This window comes from Ceratotherium simum, chromosome 13 (genome assembly GCF_057802395.1).
Source record: "Ceratotherium simum simum isolate JZ-2026a chromosome 13, ASM5780239v1, whole genome shotgun sequence".
Classification (NCBI taxonomy): domain Eukaryota; kingdom Metazoa; phylum Chordata; class Mammalia; order Perissodactyla; family Rhinocerotidae; genus Ceratotherium; species Ceratotherium simum.
In genome coordinates, this window is record NC_141912.1 from 24,155,277 (window position 1) to 24,174,302 (window position 19,026).

The 19,026-nt window shown below is 43.2% G+C and overlaps 1 protein-coding gene across 3 annotated transcripts; it reads left to right on the forward strand.

The window, feature by feature from the left end:
• Positions 1–4,700: 4,700 nt before the first annotated feature.
• Positions 4,701–17,108, forward strand: TRIM38 (tripartite motif containing 38). 3 transcript variants are annotated; one of them, XM_087438112.1, is made up of 8 exons: positions 4,701–4,873; positions 5,003–5,221; positions 6,257–6,809; positions 9,125–9,220; positions 11,137–11,367; positions 12,354–12,376; positions 12,473–12,585; positions 13,736–17,108. In XM_087438112.1, the coding sequence occupies exons 3-8, from the start codon at positions 6,399–6,401 to the stop codon at positions 14,254–14,256; spliced, it is 1,395 nt and encodes a 464-aa protein (XP_087294238.1). In that variant the 5' UTR covers positions 4,701–4,873; positions 5,003–5,221; positions 6,257–6,398; the 3' UTR covers positions 14,257–17,108. The 3 variants fall into 3 exon arrangements, with proteins under 3 accessions (XP_087294238.1, XP_087294237.1, XP_004432109.1); XM_087438111.1 differs by having other exon boundaries at positions 5,003–5,038; XM_004432052.3 differs by lacking the exon at positions 5,003–5,221.
• The last annotated feature ends 1,918 nt before the right edge of the window (positions 17,109–19,026 follow it).

Here is a 19,026-nt window from a genome sequence, read left to right on the forward strand (position 1 = left end):
TATAAGCCTCTATATATGTTGCTGGATTCAGATTGCTAATACAGTAGTTCCCCCTTATCCCTGGGGAACACATTCCAAGACCCCCTGTGGATGCCTGAAACCACAGACAGCACCAAGCACTATATATATTATGTTTTTTCCTATACATAAATAAATAAAGTTTAATTTATAAATTAGGCACAGTAAGAGATTAACAACAATAACTAATAACAAAATAGAACAATTGTTACAATATACGCTAATAAAAGTTACCATAGATCTTAGCAACTTCAGCATACGATTTTTTTTCTTTCTTTAGTAAGTTGAGAACTTTCACATTTTCACTTAGAGGAAGCACTTTACAGCTTCTCTTTGGCATATCCAAATTGCCAGCATCACTACTCTTGCACTTAGGGGCCATTATTAAGTAAAATAAGAGTTACTTGAACACAAGCACTGCTATACCATGACAATCGATCTAATAACTGAGATGGCTACTAAGTGACTAACAGGTGGTAGCGTATACAGTGTGGATGCGCTGGCCAAAGGGATGATTTACATCCCAGGCAAGATTTCATCACACTACTGAAAATGGCATGCAATTTAAAATTTATAAATTATTTATTTCTGGAATTTTCCATTTAATATTTTTGGACCACGGTTGACCACGGGTAACTAAAACCGCAAAAAGCAGAAACCGCAGATGAGGGGGGACTACTATGTTTTGTTGAGGATTTTAGTGCCTATTTTAAAAGGGATATTAGTCTCTAGTTTTCTTGCGATATCTTCGTTTAGTTTTGGTATCAAAGTAATATTGGCTTCATAGAATGAGTTGGAAAATATTCTCTCCTCTTCTATTTTTTGAAAGGCTTTGCAAAAGATCAGTGTTAACTCTAAACATTTGGTAGAATTCACCAGTGAAGACGTCTGTCCCTGGGATTTTCTTTGTGGAAAGTTTATGATTACGAATTCAATCTCTTTACTTGTCATAGCTCTATTCATATTTTCTATTTCTTCTTGAGAAAGGTCTACAGTTTATGTGATTTTAGGAATTTGTCCATTTCATCTAAGTTACCTAATTTGTTGGCATATAATTACACATAATATTCCTTTATAATCCTTTTCTTTCTGTCAGGTCGGTAGTAATGCCCCCTCTTCAATTCCATATTTTAGTAATTTGTGTCTTTTGTCTTTTTTTCTGGTTAGTCTAGCTAAAGGTTTGTCAATTTTATTGATCTTTTCAAAGAACAAACTTCTGTTTTCATTGATGTTTTTCTATTCTTTATTTTGTTTATCTCTGCTCTAATCTTTACTATTTACTGCCTTCTGCTTTTTTTGGTTTCAATTTGCTCTTTTTGTAATTTCTTAAGGTAAAAGACTAAGTTCTTGATTTGAGATCTTCTTGATTAATGTAAGCATTTACAGCTATAAATTTTGTTCTAAGCACTGCTTTTGCTGCATCCTATAAGTTTTGGTATGTTGCACTTTCGTTTTCATTCATCTCAAAGTGTTTTCTAATTTCCTTTGTGATTTCCTCTTTGACTCATTGATTATTTAGGAATATGTTGTTTAATTTCCACTCTCTTCTCTACTTCTGGGAGTCCCATTATGCCTATGATGGTACATTTAATGGTGTCCCACATGTCTCTGAAGCTCTGTTCATTTTTCTTCATTCTTTCTTTCTGTTTTTCAGACTGGGTAATATCAACTGACCTATCTTTGAATTCACTGATTCTTTCTTCTGCCTGCTCAAATTTGCTTTTGAATGCCTCTAGTGAATTTTTCATTTCAGTTATTATACTTTCAACTCCAGAATTTTTATTCTGGAGAGTGTTGGCATAGGACCTGGTGCAAAGCAAATGTTCAATAAATGTGTGGGTGTGTTATTACCAGTTGGTCCTGGGGCCAGACAAGGAAAATTGTCCTCTTTCAGCCCCGGCTCACCTCAGAGCAAGCTTCAATGAAACAGTTATCTATGTCATGAGAGATATAGGTACAAACTATTTGAAATGGATGCTAAGTTTTCCTTTGGAGAAGTCATTTGTCATGTTTGTCATTCTGAGTAGTTCAGATCAATTTCCTCCTAGGCTAATTTTTTTTAACCATAATCCTGTGTTCTCTCTTCCTACCTCTGAGTAGTGCTTCTCCTCCCCTCTTTGGTTATCTGAAAAGTTTGTCCACAAGATCACTTTTGTAGTGTGCTGTTATCAAATCTCCTCTAAGCTCTCTTTCGCAGAGGCCCAGCACTTCTCTTCCATTTTCATTTTCTCTCAATTCAAATCATCAATATATACTACAGGAGGGAGAGAAACAGCTCTCCGGACCAGCTGTTGTCATGGATTCTGGTACTTTCTGGTACCATCCCCCACATTAACCTGGCTGCCACCTCCAACATGCACATACACACACACACACATACACACACACCACAGACACACCCCATCACACATATCACACAAACACAAACCACATATTACACAACACATACAGCACACACCACCATATACCCCACAACACATACTACATACACACACATTCATTCATGCACGCATACCAGATACCATATCACACACACAGGCATGCTTCACACACTCCATACAGCACACATCATCACACACCTCACATATCACCCACACCACACTTCCTCTTATGATGTGTGTTTAGTGCAGCTCAGAAATTTACTGTCTCATTTAACACATATCACTATTCCTAGAACTATTCTAGACACTTGGGATTCATCAGTGAAAACTACTGACAAAAATCCTCACCCTTGTGGAACTTGCATTCTCATGCATGAGGCAGACAATAAGCAAGACAAATAAATAAAATATTCAGTGATAAGTAAGTGCCATGGGAACAAAACAGAGCACTGTAAGCGGGACTGGGAGTAAGCGAGGGGTGCAACTGTAAACAGGTGGTCAGGGTAAGCCTGGTTGAGAAGGGACACCTGAAGGCATTGAGGGAAGGCACCCTAGGGATATCGGGGGTATTACTCTTCCCCACAGAAGGGACACTCAGAGTGCCAGCCTTTTTAAAGAGACTCCAGTGACGCACTCTCCATGCTGGGTCTCTGGCTTCCAGCATCCCAGATTCATGGGGTCAAGCTGAGCCTCACTTATTGAAGGTGATGTATTCCCCACTTGCGCAGCTCCTATTGGTCTCTCCCTAAGTCCACCTTTGGGGAAGATATCTCTGAAGTCTCATATACATCCCCTATCCCCTTCTAAGACCTGCAGCTCTCTGCATGGACCAGGCCCTCCTTCATGCCACAGGAAACAGGTGCAAGGTTGGGCAGCTGTCACAAGACAGACTCTGTCACGATGTTGCTTTTGCCTTGTTTGTGGGTAGCGGTAGTTTGTTTTCTTTTTGGCCTTCACTAGCTTCCTTTTTCGGATCCTTTGGCAGGACAAATTTTGGATGAGCTCTGCCTGAGTAGAGTCACATCCACAACAATTAAAGTCATGGGGATCCGTAAGGAGTCATCATCGGATCAGGGATTGGGGGCTCATTCTTTTTCTTCTGTGTGCTGGTTGTGTAAGGAATAGGTGTGTCATGTAGGGTGTGTCAGGCCTGCTACCACAGGACATGTGGGGTCATGATGAGTCACTGGATGGCAAAATGCGAGAGGCTCTGCGAGCACCCAGGAGGGTGCAGTGCTGAAGAGAGACTCCTGTTTGGGGTGAGAAGAGAGAAACCTGTTTCACAATTTTGCCTGCCGCCTGCGCTGCTGGACCAGCAGGACTGTGGCTGAAGTGTACTCCCCCCAGGCTCCCTCTGCAGGTCTGTTGCCCTGAACACAGACCTCCTCCACACGGCTATCAGGGTCAGCACCTGACCAGCCAGGACAGGTGCCCAGAGCTGGCCCCAGGCAGCTCTCCGAGCCCAAGTTTCATTTCCCCTGCCTGTATCCTCAGCCTCTCTTACAGGATCCCTTGGACCACTGAACATATTTATTTCCTAAACAAACATTTATTGTACACTTATCATAAATGCCTCTTACACCTGAGGCTATAAATGTGGCAAGGTTTTATTTTGAGGTGGTAATCTGTTTTTTCCCATTAAATAATAACTCTAAATTGAGTGGGGACAGTACTTTTCCTCTTATTTTGAACTGGAGAGGCTGGACTTGAGTCACTAAGTACTCGACCTCGACCCCACAGAGGGCAGAGCAGAGTGGTGGGCTCCAGGTCTCACACAGCTTCCAGCTGAGGCCATTCACTGCTGGGCCATTAGTGGTTCCCCTTTGCTGTCCTGGGTGGCTGACTGACTATTGATAAGTATCTGAATCCTGCAGAGGAACATAGAGGAGGCAAATGAGACACAGCAACAGGGCAGAGAAGAATGGGAGACTGGCTTGAGCAAATTTTGTGATACCAATGCCTGCTTACTGTCACCACACTTTTTTTCACCACATCCTTCAGAGCAGTTATAAACAGTGAGCCACCTAAAAATAGCAAAAAATAACATCTGTCAGAAAGGCTTACGGATCCCAAGGGAGTTGGTGGCAGAAGTAGAAAGACCCCAAGTCAGAGTGTGTGAACTCTGCAGGCTTCCTGATTTTAGATGCTCCACGCTGGGGTCACCAAATAGTTTACTGGGTTATTAATTTGCTTCTTCTTTTTAGAGCTGTAAAAGGATATTTTCCCTACTGTCTCCCCTCCCTTTCAGGACAAGTTGAGTGCAAAAAGGTAACAGTAATTTCACTAGTCTCCTCCTCGAATCCTACAGGGCCCCGCCTCCCGCAAGTAGTTTCACTTCTGATTTTAATCCACTCTGAGATCACTTCCTCATCCAGGCAGCTCCGGAGGGACTAGCAGCGAATATGTGGCTGCCTGCTGTGTGGTGAAGGCAGCAGAAAAGGTCCTGGTCACGGTTTTCTCGGGGGAGGGATATGGTGAGTATATGGTCGTGGGTGACAGGGGGAGGGGGAGTATGTTTCCTGATAACAGAGCCTGCTCAAACTCTGAAAATGGTCGGAACTTTGCTTTATAGCTCTCACCCCGTTTGCTTTGTCTTTCACCAGACTCCATTCCAAATCTCATAAGATCCAGGATGTGAGGTGAGTGAAGGCCCAGGATAGGCACCCTGTGGCCTTGGAAGAGGGGAAGGCCTTCTCCCCAGGAGAGAGAAGCCTGGTGTATCCTTTGGAGAAATAACCTGTCAAGGAACAGAAGACTCCAAAATAAATTCTCTATGGCTCCAAGAGACTGGTCCTGGTTATTAGAGGGAAATAGGCTATCTGGTAACTTGAGCTGAATCCGTTTTTAGTTCTGGCACCGTTCAAAGGAAAGGTCACTCCTTAAACTTCCTCCTGCCTCCGCTCCCCTCCTTGACAAACTCCCAGGAGTGGAAAATGGGGAGCAAAGCTAGGTTCCCGAAGCAGCTGCAGCAGTGGGTGAAGGGCAGACTCCTTTGCTCCTTGTCCCTCCTCTGCTGTCTCTGGTTGTCAGGTTCGCACTGGTGGACATGAGAGGGTCCAGCACTTGGGATCCCACAGAGACCCGACTATCTGCTTCCCACTTCCCCCACATCGTGGGTTCTGCAAACTCTGTGTGTTCCAGTCACCCTGAACTTCTTCTGGGAGACAAATCTTGGTCTAGAAGAGACAGCCACCTCCCTAGCTCGCCAGGAACTCTGCTCCCCAGGACCAACTCCTTAGCTTCTCAGCTCTCTTTCCAATTCTCCTTCCCTCAGGTCAGGGAGGGCAAAAAGGACAAACTGGTTCTTCTGGTTGATTGTTTACTTTCATTACCATCCTGGTTGGGTCTCCACTGAGACTTTATTAACTTTTTGTGGAGAGAGGGTAGAGAGAACCGGGAGTGGGGGTTCCGATAGAGTTGAAGGTGATTGTGTCAATGGAATCCATCTTAGACCACCCAATTACCTAAGGGTTACTACCAGTTACAAAGAAATCATTCTGGCACTAATTATTCTTGATGTTCATTAGAGTAGAAATGAGTTTCACACTCCCTCACCGACTTCTCTCTCTTGCTGCAACTTTTGTGAGGAAGTCTGCCTTGCTTCTCTATCTCTCTCAGCAAGGAAACTTTCTGCAGTGATGGAATGTTCTATATCTGGGCTATCATGTAGCCAGTAGCCACTTGTGGCTATTAAGCAATTTAAATATAGCTAGTGGAACTGAGAAATTGAATTTTTAATTCTATTTAATTTTAATTAATTTAAATTCAAGTGGCCACATGTGATAGTCACTACCATATTTCACAACATAGCTACATTGTATGCATCTTCTAAATTCCAATCTGTTTCTTCTGTCTAGAGAGAAAATGTCCTGTGGAGGCCAGTGGCAGCCAGTGCATTGAACAGAAGCTTGGGTGAGGTGTATTTCCATCACTGTGGAAAAGTTCTGGTTGCTTCATCTCTGCCTCTAGATCCAGCGTCAGAGCTTTTCGGGAAAAGCCATGGCCTCATCCACGACCACTAAGAAGATGAGGGAGGAAGCCACCTGCTCCATCTGCCTGAACCTCATGGTTGAGCCGGTGAGCATCAGCTGTGGACACAGCTACTGCCACTCATGCATAGTGGGCTTCATTAAGAACCTACAGCGCATGGAACCGTGGCTGGAGACGTTCTCCTGTCCTCAGTGTCGGGCTCCATTTCAAATGGCAAGCCTCAGGCCCAACAAGCAGCTGGGAAGCCTCATTGAAGCCATGAAGGAGATGGACCATGAAATGCCATGTGAGGAACACGGAGAGAAGCTCCACCTGTTCTGTGAAGACGAGGGCCAGCTCATTTGCTGGCGCTGTGAACGGACACCACAGCACAAAGGGCACACCACAGGTCTTGTTGAAGATGTATGCCAAGGCTACAAGGTGAGTGTGCAGGCCAGAGGCAAGTACCCAGTCTCATGCTGCTCCCTGAGATCTGAGATTATTTAGCTTGAAACCCAAGATTATAATCCTGAAATTCAGCTTTCATCATGTTATTCTTCTGAAAAACAGTTTATTATGGGTCCTCACTGAATCAAGTCCTAACTATCCATCCTGACCTTCAATGTGCTGGTCAGACTCTTGTCTCTATCCACTCTTGCTATGACGAACTTTTCTTTGCTCTAGAATGCAATGTGCTCAAACCCACACCTGCATGTTTTATTGCTTCACACAGTGTATTTAATTTGAGAAACCACAATGGGCAAGACCATGTGAGAGTTTGAAAACACAGAGGACCAAGACACATCACCTTGTAGGTATCTTACAGTCTAGCACAGAAGACAAACCAGCAAAAAAGACAGCCTGGAATCCCCTGGTTTTGTGGTAGGGAGAGGGATCAGCGGATGGGGAGTGTTATCTGAGGAGCCTTCCCATAAGTGACTCCTGAAGACACTTAAAAATTAACCACATAGAAGTATGGAGAAAAAAGAGGGCATCCAGACAGAGGGGACCACATGTGCAAAGCCACAGCCATGGGACATCTCCTGACTCGCTGTGACCAGGTCAGTGATTGTGTGTAGGGAAAGGCAGGTGATGGCATGGGAAAGGAAGTTGGGGCCCAGAACCTTGGTATCAGCTCAGAGTCTAAATCCCAGCACGGAGTAGTACTGGCCACTGAGGGATTTTCATTTGCAGAGTGAAGGATCAGGTTGACATTGAAAAGAGCATTCTGGCACTGATAAAATAAAAGGAATATCAAGGTGTAAAATTCAGATTATTCCTGTCAGAAGGGGGGAAAGGATAATTTCAAGCAAGATTTGGGAAGGGGAGTTGAAGGATTTGGAAAGGATTTGGTCGTGGAGGATGAAGCAGTGGGAGAGGTTTAGGGTAACTCCTAAGTTTCTCACTCAAAAGCATGCAAAGGAAGCCTGCGGTGGAATGAAAGAGTGGGCAGAGTCCTGCTGCCTGAGTCCTTCTCCACCCTGCTTAGATTTGAGAAAAATGTTTTCCCCAGTGTGGGGCATCTTGTTCCCTCCCCCATGAGGCAGAAGTGGTCTTGTGTTAAGGTTCTGGGTCCTCCATCAGGACATGTCAATACCGACCACCACTCAGCACATGGCAGGTTTTCTTTAAACTCCATGGAGCAGCTAATTACTGTAATGGGGATATTCTGATTGGAATTGCTTTCCCACCAAGTAGTAAGAAAAGCAGCAGCAGCACAGGGTAATGGTTATAAGCCTCAGGAGTCAGACTGCTTAGTTTGAAATCTTAGTTCTGCCACTTACTAGATGGGTAACTTTGAGCAAGTTATTTAATGTCTTAATGCCTTGGTTTCCCCATCTGTAAATGGGAATAATGGCAGTCCCCTCCCTCCCCAATATACACGCCCAGGAGGTTCTTATAAAATTTAAGGACATTAATATATATAAAGCTTAGAATTGTACTTGGCACATAGCAAGGGCAGTACAGTCTTCTCCTAACAAGTTTCATAGAGCCCTTTCTTGAGAGCGCTAGAGAATTAATGAATATACTTATTGGGCTTACAGAGGACAGGAGCCAATTCTCTTAGTATTGACCACAATTAGCAATTTGGTTCAGCTTAAAATTGCTTTCCATGAAAATATGAGAAACTATTTTGAAAAATGACCTAAAAGCTTGATATGGATACTAAATCATTTTAGATCGGCTTTGTGATACCATCCTTCAAAAGATATCAGAGCTCCCTTCTTCCATTAACTGTTTCTCATACTTCAGGTGGCATCCTGGTCTTTCCTTCCTGACTCATCATAATATATACAAAGTTCCATGTGTGCCAAACACTCTGGCATTGGTTATGTTTGATTCAGCAATTATTTTATAAAATCTTCCTTTAGAGTATTATCTTGTTCTGTGTGCAATATTTCCCTGGTAAGACTGTAGTGGTGGATACAGCTCAGGCTCTGGGTCAACAGATGAGGTTGGAATCACAGCTCAACCATCTACCAGTTTTAGCACCTTGGGCAAGTTATTTAACCCCTTCCTAAGCCTCAGTTTCTACAGCACAGAAATGATGTTAAAAATCCTACCAACTGCTCAGGGTTGCCAAGGGGATCAAATATGTTACTGCACATACAGGCCTCAGGATGCTTCCTGGAAAAGTATAAGGACTCAATAAATACTCAATGTTATTCTAATAGTCTTAGAGGGCTGGGATTCCCCTTAGATGCCTAATGAAGAGTTGTCAAATTAAATAGACTTTATTCGCCTGATTTCTCCAGGAAAAGCTTCAGGAAGCTGTCACAAAATTGAGGCAACTGGAAGACGAATGTATGAATCTGAAGGTGTTCACAACAAAGCAAATAACTGAATGGAAAGTAAGAATTTTGGTTTATTGATCTCAAGCTATTTTCCATCTGAGAGCTTAGGCATAGGGGATGACTGGGCAAAGCACAACGATGGTTTATTCTCACTAAACCAGACTGAATAGATGAAACCCAAAGAAGCAGCTATTATGTGTTTTTATGCCCCTGGTTGTCTACATCTATGACAATTTATCTCCAACTCTTGCCACCTTTCAATAGTAATTGGCTAGGATCCCCAAACCTCAGTCCGGAGAAGCAGAATTGGTGTGCCTATTTACCTAGGGCCATCCTTGACTGGGTTTCAAATTTTAAATACCTCAAAGCACCTTCTTGGTTTGAAGTCCTCAACTTTATTGCGTTGGAACATTTACCACAGTGCAGAATGTGGCTCTCAGCCTTATATGTTCAGAAACCGACCTTTGTGAGCACCAAGAGAACAGAATCACTCCAGGTTGAGAATCATATTACTCAAGGTCATGAGGCTGATAAAGGAAATATATTTGATTTATAAGGAGGATCATAACTGTTGCAAGAACCTACACACTTGCAGCTATAGACTATGGGGTCTCTAATATTATTTCCATGGCTTACCAGCCTGCCCCTGATCAGAGATGCATTTCTTTGTGGAACTATTTGTGTAATCTATCAGCTTGTAGTCAAATCCTGCAGGCTGGTGAGCCATTATGCCTCTTTCAGGGGTCTCTTCCCACTTCTGCCCTGATCCTTTGTGTGCAGATATTGAACTTGAACTCTCAGAGGACACTCTTACTTTCCTCATTTCTGGGATTTTGGGCAATGGAGGGGATCTTGATTATAACTAATATATATGGAAACCATGTCAATGACCCTTCTTCCACATCACAATCATTGAAAAACTGCATGAATTGAGAAAGCACTAATGGAAATTGCAATTCTATATCTCCCAAAATGAAAGCTGAGTCTCTCATAAGATATATCATTTGATTTCTGTCAGCCTTATACATAAGGATGATTAAGTGGACCCTGGGCTGGTGGATGAATATTTCTAACTATTAGAAAAGCCTACTACCCACACCTCCTCCTGCTGAGAATCATGGACTCTCATACCAGCCTGGTTGTCTTAAAGATCAGTCTTGGTTATGTTCATTACAAGCTTTTGCTTCAAGAAATTCCTTCAGACTCAGAGATACCTTCTTATATCCCAAATAAAATCTCGTTTTTATCTTTGTAACTGATAGTGTTTGACCTTGGCCCTAGTTCCATAATTGAATTATCTAGTACCCCTGCCCCTCTTTTCTCCTGTATCTTGGCTGAAGAAGAAGGAAATGAATCAGGTGATCATAGAGAATCCTGACAACCTCTTTCACATCTGAGTGCCTGCCTCCCAGGCACGACTCTGCAGCAGGGAACTTGATTTCCTGCTTGAATGACTCAGGGGAAAATAATGTCACAGTAGCTGAACAAACTTTATTTTGTGTATGTGTGTGTGTTAAAATATACATGACATAAAATTTACCATTTTAACCATTTTTAAGTGTACAGTTCAGTGGCCTTATGTGCTTTTACATTATTGTGCAACCATCACCACTATTCATCTCCAGAACTTTTTCATCATCCCAAACTAAAACTCTGTACCTATTATACAACTCCTTCTTCTTTCCTTCTCCCAACTCCTGGTAACCACTATTCTGCTTTCTTTATGAATTTGACTATTCTAGGTAACTCATATAAGTGGAATAACACAATATTTGTCCTTTTGTTTCTGGCTTATTTCACTTAGCATAATGTCTTCAAGATTCATCCATGTTGTAGCATGTATCAGAATTCCATTCCTTTTTAAGGCTGAATTGTATTTCATTGTATCTAGATACAATATTTTGTTTATCAACTCATCCATTGTTGGATATTTGGGTTGTTTCCACCTTTTGAGCATACTCTCTTGACTCTAGGAGAAGATAAACATTCAGAGGCAAAAAATCCAGTCTGAATTTAAGAATCTCCAGAGCTTCCTGCGTGAGGAGGAGAAGGCTTACTTATGGATGCTAGAGAAAGAAAAAGAGCAGACTCTGAGGAGACTGAGAGACAATGAGGCCAATCTGGAACAGAAGAGCCATGAACTTGAGAGCCACATCCTGGAACTAGAGGCGAAATGTCAGGGCTCAGCCCAGAAATTGCTGCAGGTGAGGCTGTGCACTTGGAAGAAGGAAAGAAGGTGCGTCTATTCCTGAGCTATTAAGAGAAGACTGGTGAGGAAGCATAGGAAGATTGGCAAGGCCTGCCTGGCACATTAACGTGTGGAATTTAAAATAATGTTTCTTTTAGATATACGTCAATATCTTCAGGGTGGCCTTCACTAGTCTATAGGGTGCCTTTATGTTCATCAGAAAAATACACGCCCTCTGGTGGCTATGGTGGGTTCCTTGGCCAAACAAAACCATGGAATAACTTTTACTACCATTTGCCCCTGGCCCACGTGCACAGAACCCTGTCTGTCAAACTGTGTCCTGAAATACTCCTCCAGATGACTGGTGGGTGATAAAATGAGGCAGCCAAAATGAGTGATAACCTTTCTGCTGATTTGCTTGTAGAGCCCTTGCTCCAGAGCTCTTATGGGGCCTTCCTTCAATGCCTGGAGCTGTTTATTCTAGTTCCTACTAATAGAACTGGAGCTTACACTGTAAGGTTAAGAATGAAGCATGACTGCTCCACCACCATGTGTTACCTGCTGCCTACCTTAATGGCCCAGAGTCAGGCACTATGCATGGATTCACCACTAAGGACCTCTGTGATAAGGAATCTCTAATATGGGCTCACTCTGAAGGAAATTAGGTCACTGAAAATGAATCTTGTCAGAGGGAGCATGGGCAAACCTCCTGGTCCTCTTCCCCAAGCAGCCCACAGGCTAATGCAACTGCAGACACTACAGCTCTCCACAGGCCTCAGCAAGGAAGATAACAGACTCAGAGGTTGATAAACATCCTACCATGCTAAATATCCCAGGGGGCTGGGATGGGAATCATTCTATCTGGGTATCCATCAATATCGAAGGCTAAGGTCACTCTCTTTACATGTTTGGAAGGAGCATTTATAAAGAACAGCCCCATATGCCAACCCCCATGAAATACTGATGTTCCCACACTTACTTTTTGTCTTTTTTTCTCTATAGGATGTGAAAGACACTTTGAGCAGGTAAGTCCTGTATGAAAGCAGGAGGGAAGGGGTATGGGTATATAGAGCTGACTGGAATGTCCCACTGAAGAAGTCTCTGGCCTCTGCTTATCCCAGGAGTTGGGCTGTGAAGCTGGAAACACCAGAGGCCATCTCTACGGAGGTTCATACTGTGTGCAATGTTTCTGAGCTTTACTTTGATGTGAAGAAAATGTTAAGGAGCTATCAAGGTATGTGATAACCAGTACGGTTATCTGTGCAGACAGTTCAAATTCCTGCTCTCCTATTTATTAGCTGGGTCACCCCAGGCAAATAACCCCCTCAGTTTCCCCAGCTAAAAAATAAAAATATTAACAGTTCTTACCTCACTGGATTGTCATGAAAAATAAATGCATCAACATGTGTAAAATGCTTAGGACAGTGTCTGGGACATAATGTTTGTTGTTAATATTTAGTCAACTCTCAAAGCAATGCAAGGGTAGATGAGTATTATGGACTGTGGTTCAAATAGTTTTAGGGCCTTGACCCAGAAAATACAGATGGTAAATGTTAGAACCATATGAAAACAAAATTTTACCAATTCCAAGCCTGAGATTCCTGCTCCCTTGATTCTCTTAATCAGTGCTTCCTGTAGTTCCACAATCCCTTATTCACAATTACAAATTTCAAAGCTCTGAAAACTGAAAGTTTTTTCATAACTTGTTTGGCTGCAAAATCGGACCTAACTTGAAGTGATTTGGTGATTGTATTAATTATCTATTGCTGCGAACAAATTTAATGGCTTAAAACAACACATAGTTATCTCACAGGTTTTGTGAGTCAGAAATCTGGGGACAGCTTAACTGGGTTCTCTGCTTAGGGTCTCACAAGGCCACAATTAATGTGTTGGCCAGGCTGTGTTCTCATCTGGAGGCTAGATTGGGGAAGAATCCACTTCCAAGCTCACTCTCATTGTTGGCAGAATTCATTTCTTTTTGGTTATAGGACTTAGGGCCCTGGCTTCTGGCTGGCTGTTGGCTGGAGGCTGCCTTCAGCTTCTAGAAGCCACCCCTCAGCTCCTTGCACATAGGCCTCCCAACATGGCCAACTATTTCTTTAAGGTGAGCTCAGGAGAGAGAGAGTCTCTAGAGCATGTCTGCCAGTAAGATGGAGTCTTATAGAATGAAATTTAATCATAGGAATCATATATATATACACACACACACACACCATATACCAGGAATTTTACTAAGCACTAAGCATACATCAGCTCAGAGAATGACTTGCCTAAGCTCACACAGCTAGTAAGAAACAATGCTTGGATTTGAACACAGGCTGGTTTTATTTAAAATAAATTGTCTGGGCACCAGAAAACATGTTTGTTTGTTTGTTTGTTTTCAGTCAGCGTGACTCTGGATCCAGATACAGCTCATCATGAACTAATTCTGTCTGAGGATCGGAGACAAGTGACTCGTGGAGGCCCCCAGGAGAAGCCTGACACTTCAAGGAGATTTAGTGCCTTACCCTGTATCCTGGGCTGTGAGGGCTTCACCTCAGGAAGACATTACTTTGAAGTGGATGTGGGAGAAGGAACTGGATGGGATTTAGGAGTTTGTGAGGAAAATGTGCAGAGGGACATTTGCATGATGCAGATTTCTCAGTCTGGATTCTGGGCCATCAGGCTGTGCAAAAAGAAAGGCTATGTGGCCCTTACCTCTCCCTCAACTTCCCTGCATCTGAAAGAGCGGCCCCTGGTTGTGGGGGTTTTTCTTGACTATGAGGCCGGAGTTGTATCCTTTTACAACATGACTACTGGCTCCCACATCTTCACCTTCCCAAAGGCCTCCTTCTCTGATACTCTCCGGCCCTATTTCCAGGTTTATCAATATTCTCCTTTGTTCCTGCCTCCCCCAAATGAGTAAGGAAAGGAGCAAAGTCTCCTTCTTGGTTTAACTAACATAGAGAATATAATGTAAATCCTGTGAGGGCAGAAATTTGGTCTGTTTTCTTCATTGTTATTTCCCAGTACCTAAAACAGTGCTAGGCTTTTAGTGAAGACTTAATAAATCTGAATTGAATTAATGGATATAAAGACTGTAAAAATACCACAGATGGTCGGCCTGAGCTGGAGGAAAGATAATAGCAATGATCATACATTTCCCTCTCCATCCCTCTTCAATGGGTTCAGAGCTTTGATTTCCAAGAGTCCTTGGGTGACCAGCAGGGTGACCCAGAGGTCAGGAAGTCTGAGTTCTTCCAGTTTGATGCCATTTGAACTCATGGGTGGAGAGTAAGGGAAAGCTGCAATTGTCTCTGCCAACTGAAAAAAAGAGCAGGAAAATCAAAATAGCAGTGACTCTTCTAACCACTATGTTGATTAATAATCTGAGCTTCAACCCTGGATGACATAGTAAGTGCAGATGGCAACCAGATCTAGTGAGCTCTGCCTGGGCAGTAACTAAGTAAAGTGTGAGAGGAGAATTAAAAGTGGCTTACAGTGAGATGCTTCAAATGGGGAGGAGATTAATAATAAACATGAATTTTGATGGGGAACTCAGTACTGGAAAAGAATTTGGTATCTTTCAGGTACTAGAGCCAGCTATCTTGAAATATTTTAACATCTCAGTGAATAGTTATTGCTGGAATGATTGTTGGCAGTCTTTATTATGAATAAGATATGATCAAATAGGCCTTACCTATACACAGATTTATTTTGAAAAGTACATTCCACGTCAAACCTAAGTTATAGCTGAGTTGGCTAATGGTAGGACCATGGTGACATTAGCTGAAACACCAACATTAATGATGACCAAAGAATGTCACAAAATCGCTAAATGCCTAGTAGGTTAGTGATTTCTTTTGTGAGTTGCCCAGTGTATCCTCCCAATCTATTCCTGTTCTTTTGTTGTTTGTGTTTTTTGCTTGCTTGAGGAAACTAGAGTTGCTGTTCTGTGTGTGAGACCATATATTATGATCAAAACTAGTTGATCAACTTTCAAAGAATTAGATTCCAATAAATTAAACCCTTCTAAATATGTTGAAATATCTGATGATGCAGAATGCCCTGTAGGACTCCAATGTTCACAATAACAAACTTAAGGTTATTAGTTATTAGTGTTTTCTACTCACAGCTATAGGATTGGGAATATACTATGGTCCCTTGAGCTCCTCCTTGTTCACCAGTACATGAACTTTGGCAACTCTATCTTGCTAAAATTCTGAGCAAGATTCATCAGAGAGCTGCAGGGAGTATGTGGCTGGGGCTCCCACTCCCACCCAGCCCAGTGTCTCACAAATCCAGTCTGGGTAACTCCCTTACCAGTGAGTGGGGCCTTTGGGCAGCATCGGGTACATAGTTAGCCAGAAATATAGTGCCCCTTCCTCATACCTTCTTGGCACTCCCTCCCACTGGAATTTCATGTAGGGTCAGGTACATATAGTATATGGGACTCTGTGGTGTAGGACCAGAGACACACACAGGGCACAGCAGGAAGGATAGAAGGATAGCAATTGAGGGAGGCAGAGGAACATAAATAGACCAACTGACACAGAAAGCCTCTGTTCTCAGGCAAAGTCCAAACCACTTACCATAGCCTAGAAGGCAAATTCTGGCCCCACAGACCTCGCCTTTCTGGATTAATACAGATCTTCCTTTACTTACGATGGGGTTATGTCCCAATAAACCCATGTTAAGTTGAAAACATTTTAAGTCGAAAACGCATTTAACATACCTAACTTACTGAACAGCTTAGCTTAGCCTCACCTACCTTAAACGTGCTCAGAACACTTACATAAGCCTACAGTTGGGCAAAGTCATCTAACACAAAGCCTATTTTATGATAAATTGTTGAATATCTCACGTTATGTATTGAATCCTGTACCACAAGTGAAAAACAGAATGGTTGTCTGGGTACAGAATTGTTGTCAATGTATCGGTTGTTTATCCTCGTGATTGTGTGCCTGGCGGGGCTGCAGCTCCACGCGGCTGCCCAGCATCACTAGAGAGTATCATAAGCATATAGCCAGCCCGAGAAAGGAGCAACATTCAAAATTACAAGTACAGTTTCTACTGAATGCCTACCGCTTTCCCACCAGTCTAAATGCAAAAAATCCTAAATCGAACCATCGTAAATCGGGATCTGTTTGTAATCTGCTCTCCCTGTTTCTCATCTTCCATATACAGTGGCCTTCTCTTTGGTTCTAGACAATGCCAAGGTCATTTTGGCCAAGGGCCTTTGAGCATGCTGTGTTCTAGGTTCAGAGCAGTCTTTTTCCTGTCCTCTTTTTCTGAAGTTGGGTGAGCTCATTCTGATCACCAGCTAGGCAGACAGGAAGTGTAGGGAGAATTAACATCCCAGGAGGGAACCTTCAGAGTAGAACTGGAGTGGGTGGATAAAGGTTCCAGCCAAATGACCTTCAAAGGAACAATTCTGAGACCCATTTTACAGAGTGCCTCAGAGGACATCCAGTGATATGGAAACCAAATGCTTACAGTGGTAACTAGGCCAGGAATGCACCCATTACTGCCTTTCCACCTTCCGTCTGTCTCCCTGTTCTAGCACCCCTGCATCCTCAGCTCACATCCTAGTAACCATCTCCACCCACATCCGGTCTCAGCTCAACTTTTCAGAGATAGTACCACTGCCACCTCCCCGTCTCTTGTCCTCTTTCTATATGTAAATATGAAAATAGATACAAATATCTAACGATTAAATTAATAGCTATTTATTATTAGACTGTAAAATATAGTAAATTATACTCCCAGTTCTAAGAAATAAACACCTCTACTGTAGTGGTAAATCATCTTCTCCATATGTATGTTCAATCTTGCATTTTTTTCTCAGTGTGAGCTTTTCTCTGCGGCGTTAAAAATTATTTTAATATGTGCTTTTAAATGACTGCAGCAATCTCACAATGACTCATATACATTCAAGTTGTTTCTTGCAATTATAACTAATGTTCAAACGAACATCATTGTATATAACTAGGTATTCACCCTTCTTGTTTTTCTTCAGGGTGGGTTTTTGAAAGCAAATTCCTGAGTCACAGCATATGAACATTGTTGATATATTCTTGTCTCTCTCCTCCCCCTCTCCCCACTTCCTCCACCCCCTCTTCTGCCTCCATAGCTCTGGCTGTCATCCCAACCCCTCCAGGAGCTGAGAACCGCAGAGGGCTTTGATAACTGTGGGCTGGGAGGTCAGATGGGAAAACCTTTCTGAGGATGTGAGAGTGGAGAATGTTGCAGTTTGGAGGTGAAAACATCACTGGAGCCTAGACCCCTTCATTAATCTCCACTTCTGTTTCCTCTTGTAAGAAATGGAGGAATACAAAAACGAAAAAGGGTGGGGGGTAGCAGGGGAGAGGACAAGGAGCTGGATGCATCTGGGATTTTGCTCAGAACCAAGGGTTACTGCTCCTAAAGGACAAGCCACGTTGTCGCTGTTGTAGAAGACTATTTCACGGCCACGCGCTGAGCATGTGTCAGTCAATTTTTGATGAGTATCAAACCACCCCCAAACTTGGTGCTGCTACCCTTTATTCTGCTTACAATTCTGTAGGTCAGCTGGTGGCTCTTGTAGTCAGGGCTGAGTCAGCTGAACTCTGCTGTGCCTTCTCACCTGTCTATATCAACGGGAGAGTCAGCTGGCACCGGGTGATCTGGGGGATCTCACCTACAAGTCTGGCAGTTTGCAGGCTGTTGACAGGGTGCCTCATCCCCCAGCAGTGGAGCTCAGCCTCTTTCACTTGGTTGTCTCAGGGTTATGAGAGAATCAAGAGGGGGACAAGTTGCAATGCACCAGGCTCTTCAAGCATCTGTTTAGGTCACATTTGTTAAATCACTTGGACAAGCCCAGATTCAAGGGATAGAGAAATAAATTCCACCTGCTGATGGGAGGAGCTGCAAAGTCACAGTGCAAAATGGGGTGCAAACAGAAATGGGATGAGATGAATTTAGGGCAATTTTTGCAATTTATCATAAGAAACTTGCTGCTTAAAGTCTCTACATCTAAATTAAGGGAGGGACAGAGCTTTAGAGACATTCTGAGTCCCTAACCCGCAGCAGATTCAGCCCCAGTTTCTCCTCAGAGACAAGGTCTGAGTTGTCAGCCCCATCAATAATTCCTCTCTTTGCCCACACAAAGCAGTTTCATATATAGGACCTGCTAAAGAGGAATTCTTGGGCCACTATCACTTAATCTTTGTGAGATCCTGGATAATTCAATCCCTTCTCTGGGCCTCCATTGCTCCAGACAAGTATTAATTCAATTTTAGAGATGACAAAGAAAGCATTCATTACTGTGTGTGCGACTCGGCCTAGATCAGTGGTTCTCGACCCTTGTAGCACATTCTGGTCATCGGGAGAGATTTTTAATATCATACTGATGCCTGGCCTGCTCTAGAAAAATTTAAAAGGATTGTGAGTGAGACGGGGGTCCAGAGGGTTGACAGTCTGAGGTTCTGGAGTGACACTGGAGGAGCCTCTCCTCCAGGTTTCACTTTTCTGGCCTTAACCAATTCCATGCCCACACCCCACACGAGCCGCAGAAAGACTTCACCGAGAGCGCGCGCGCGCGCACGCACGCGCACAGATCCACACGCGCCCCTCACAGAGCATCCCCCCTTCCCCTCCTGATGCGGGTACTGGGCGCATTCAAGGTCTCACTCCCACTCAGGCCTCTGACCTTGGG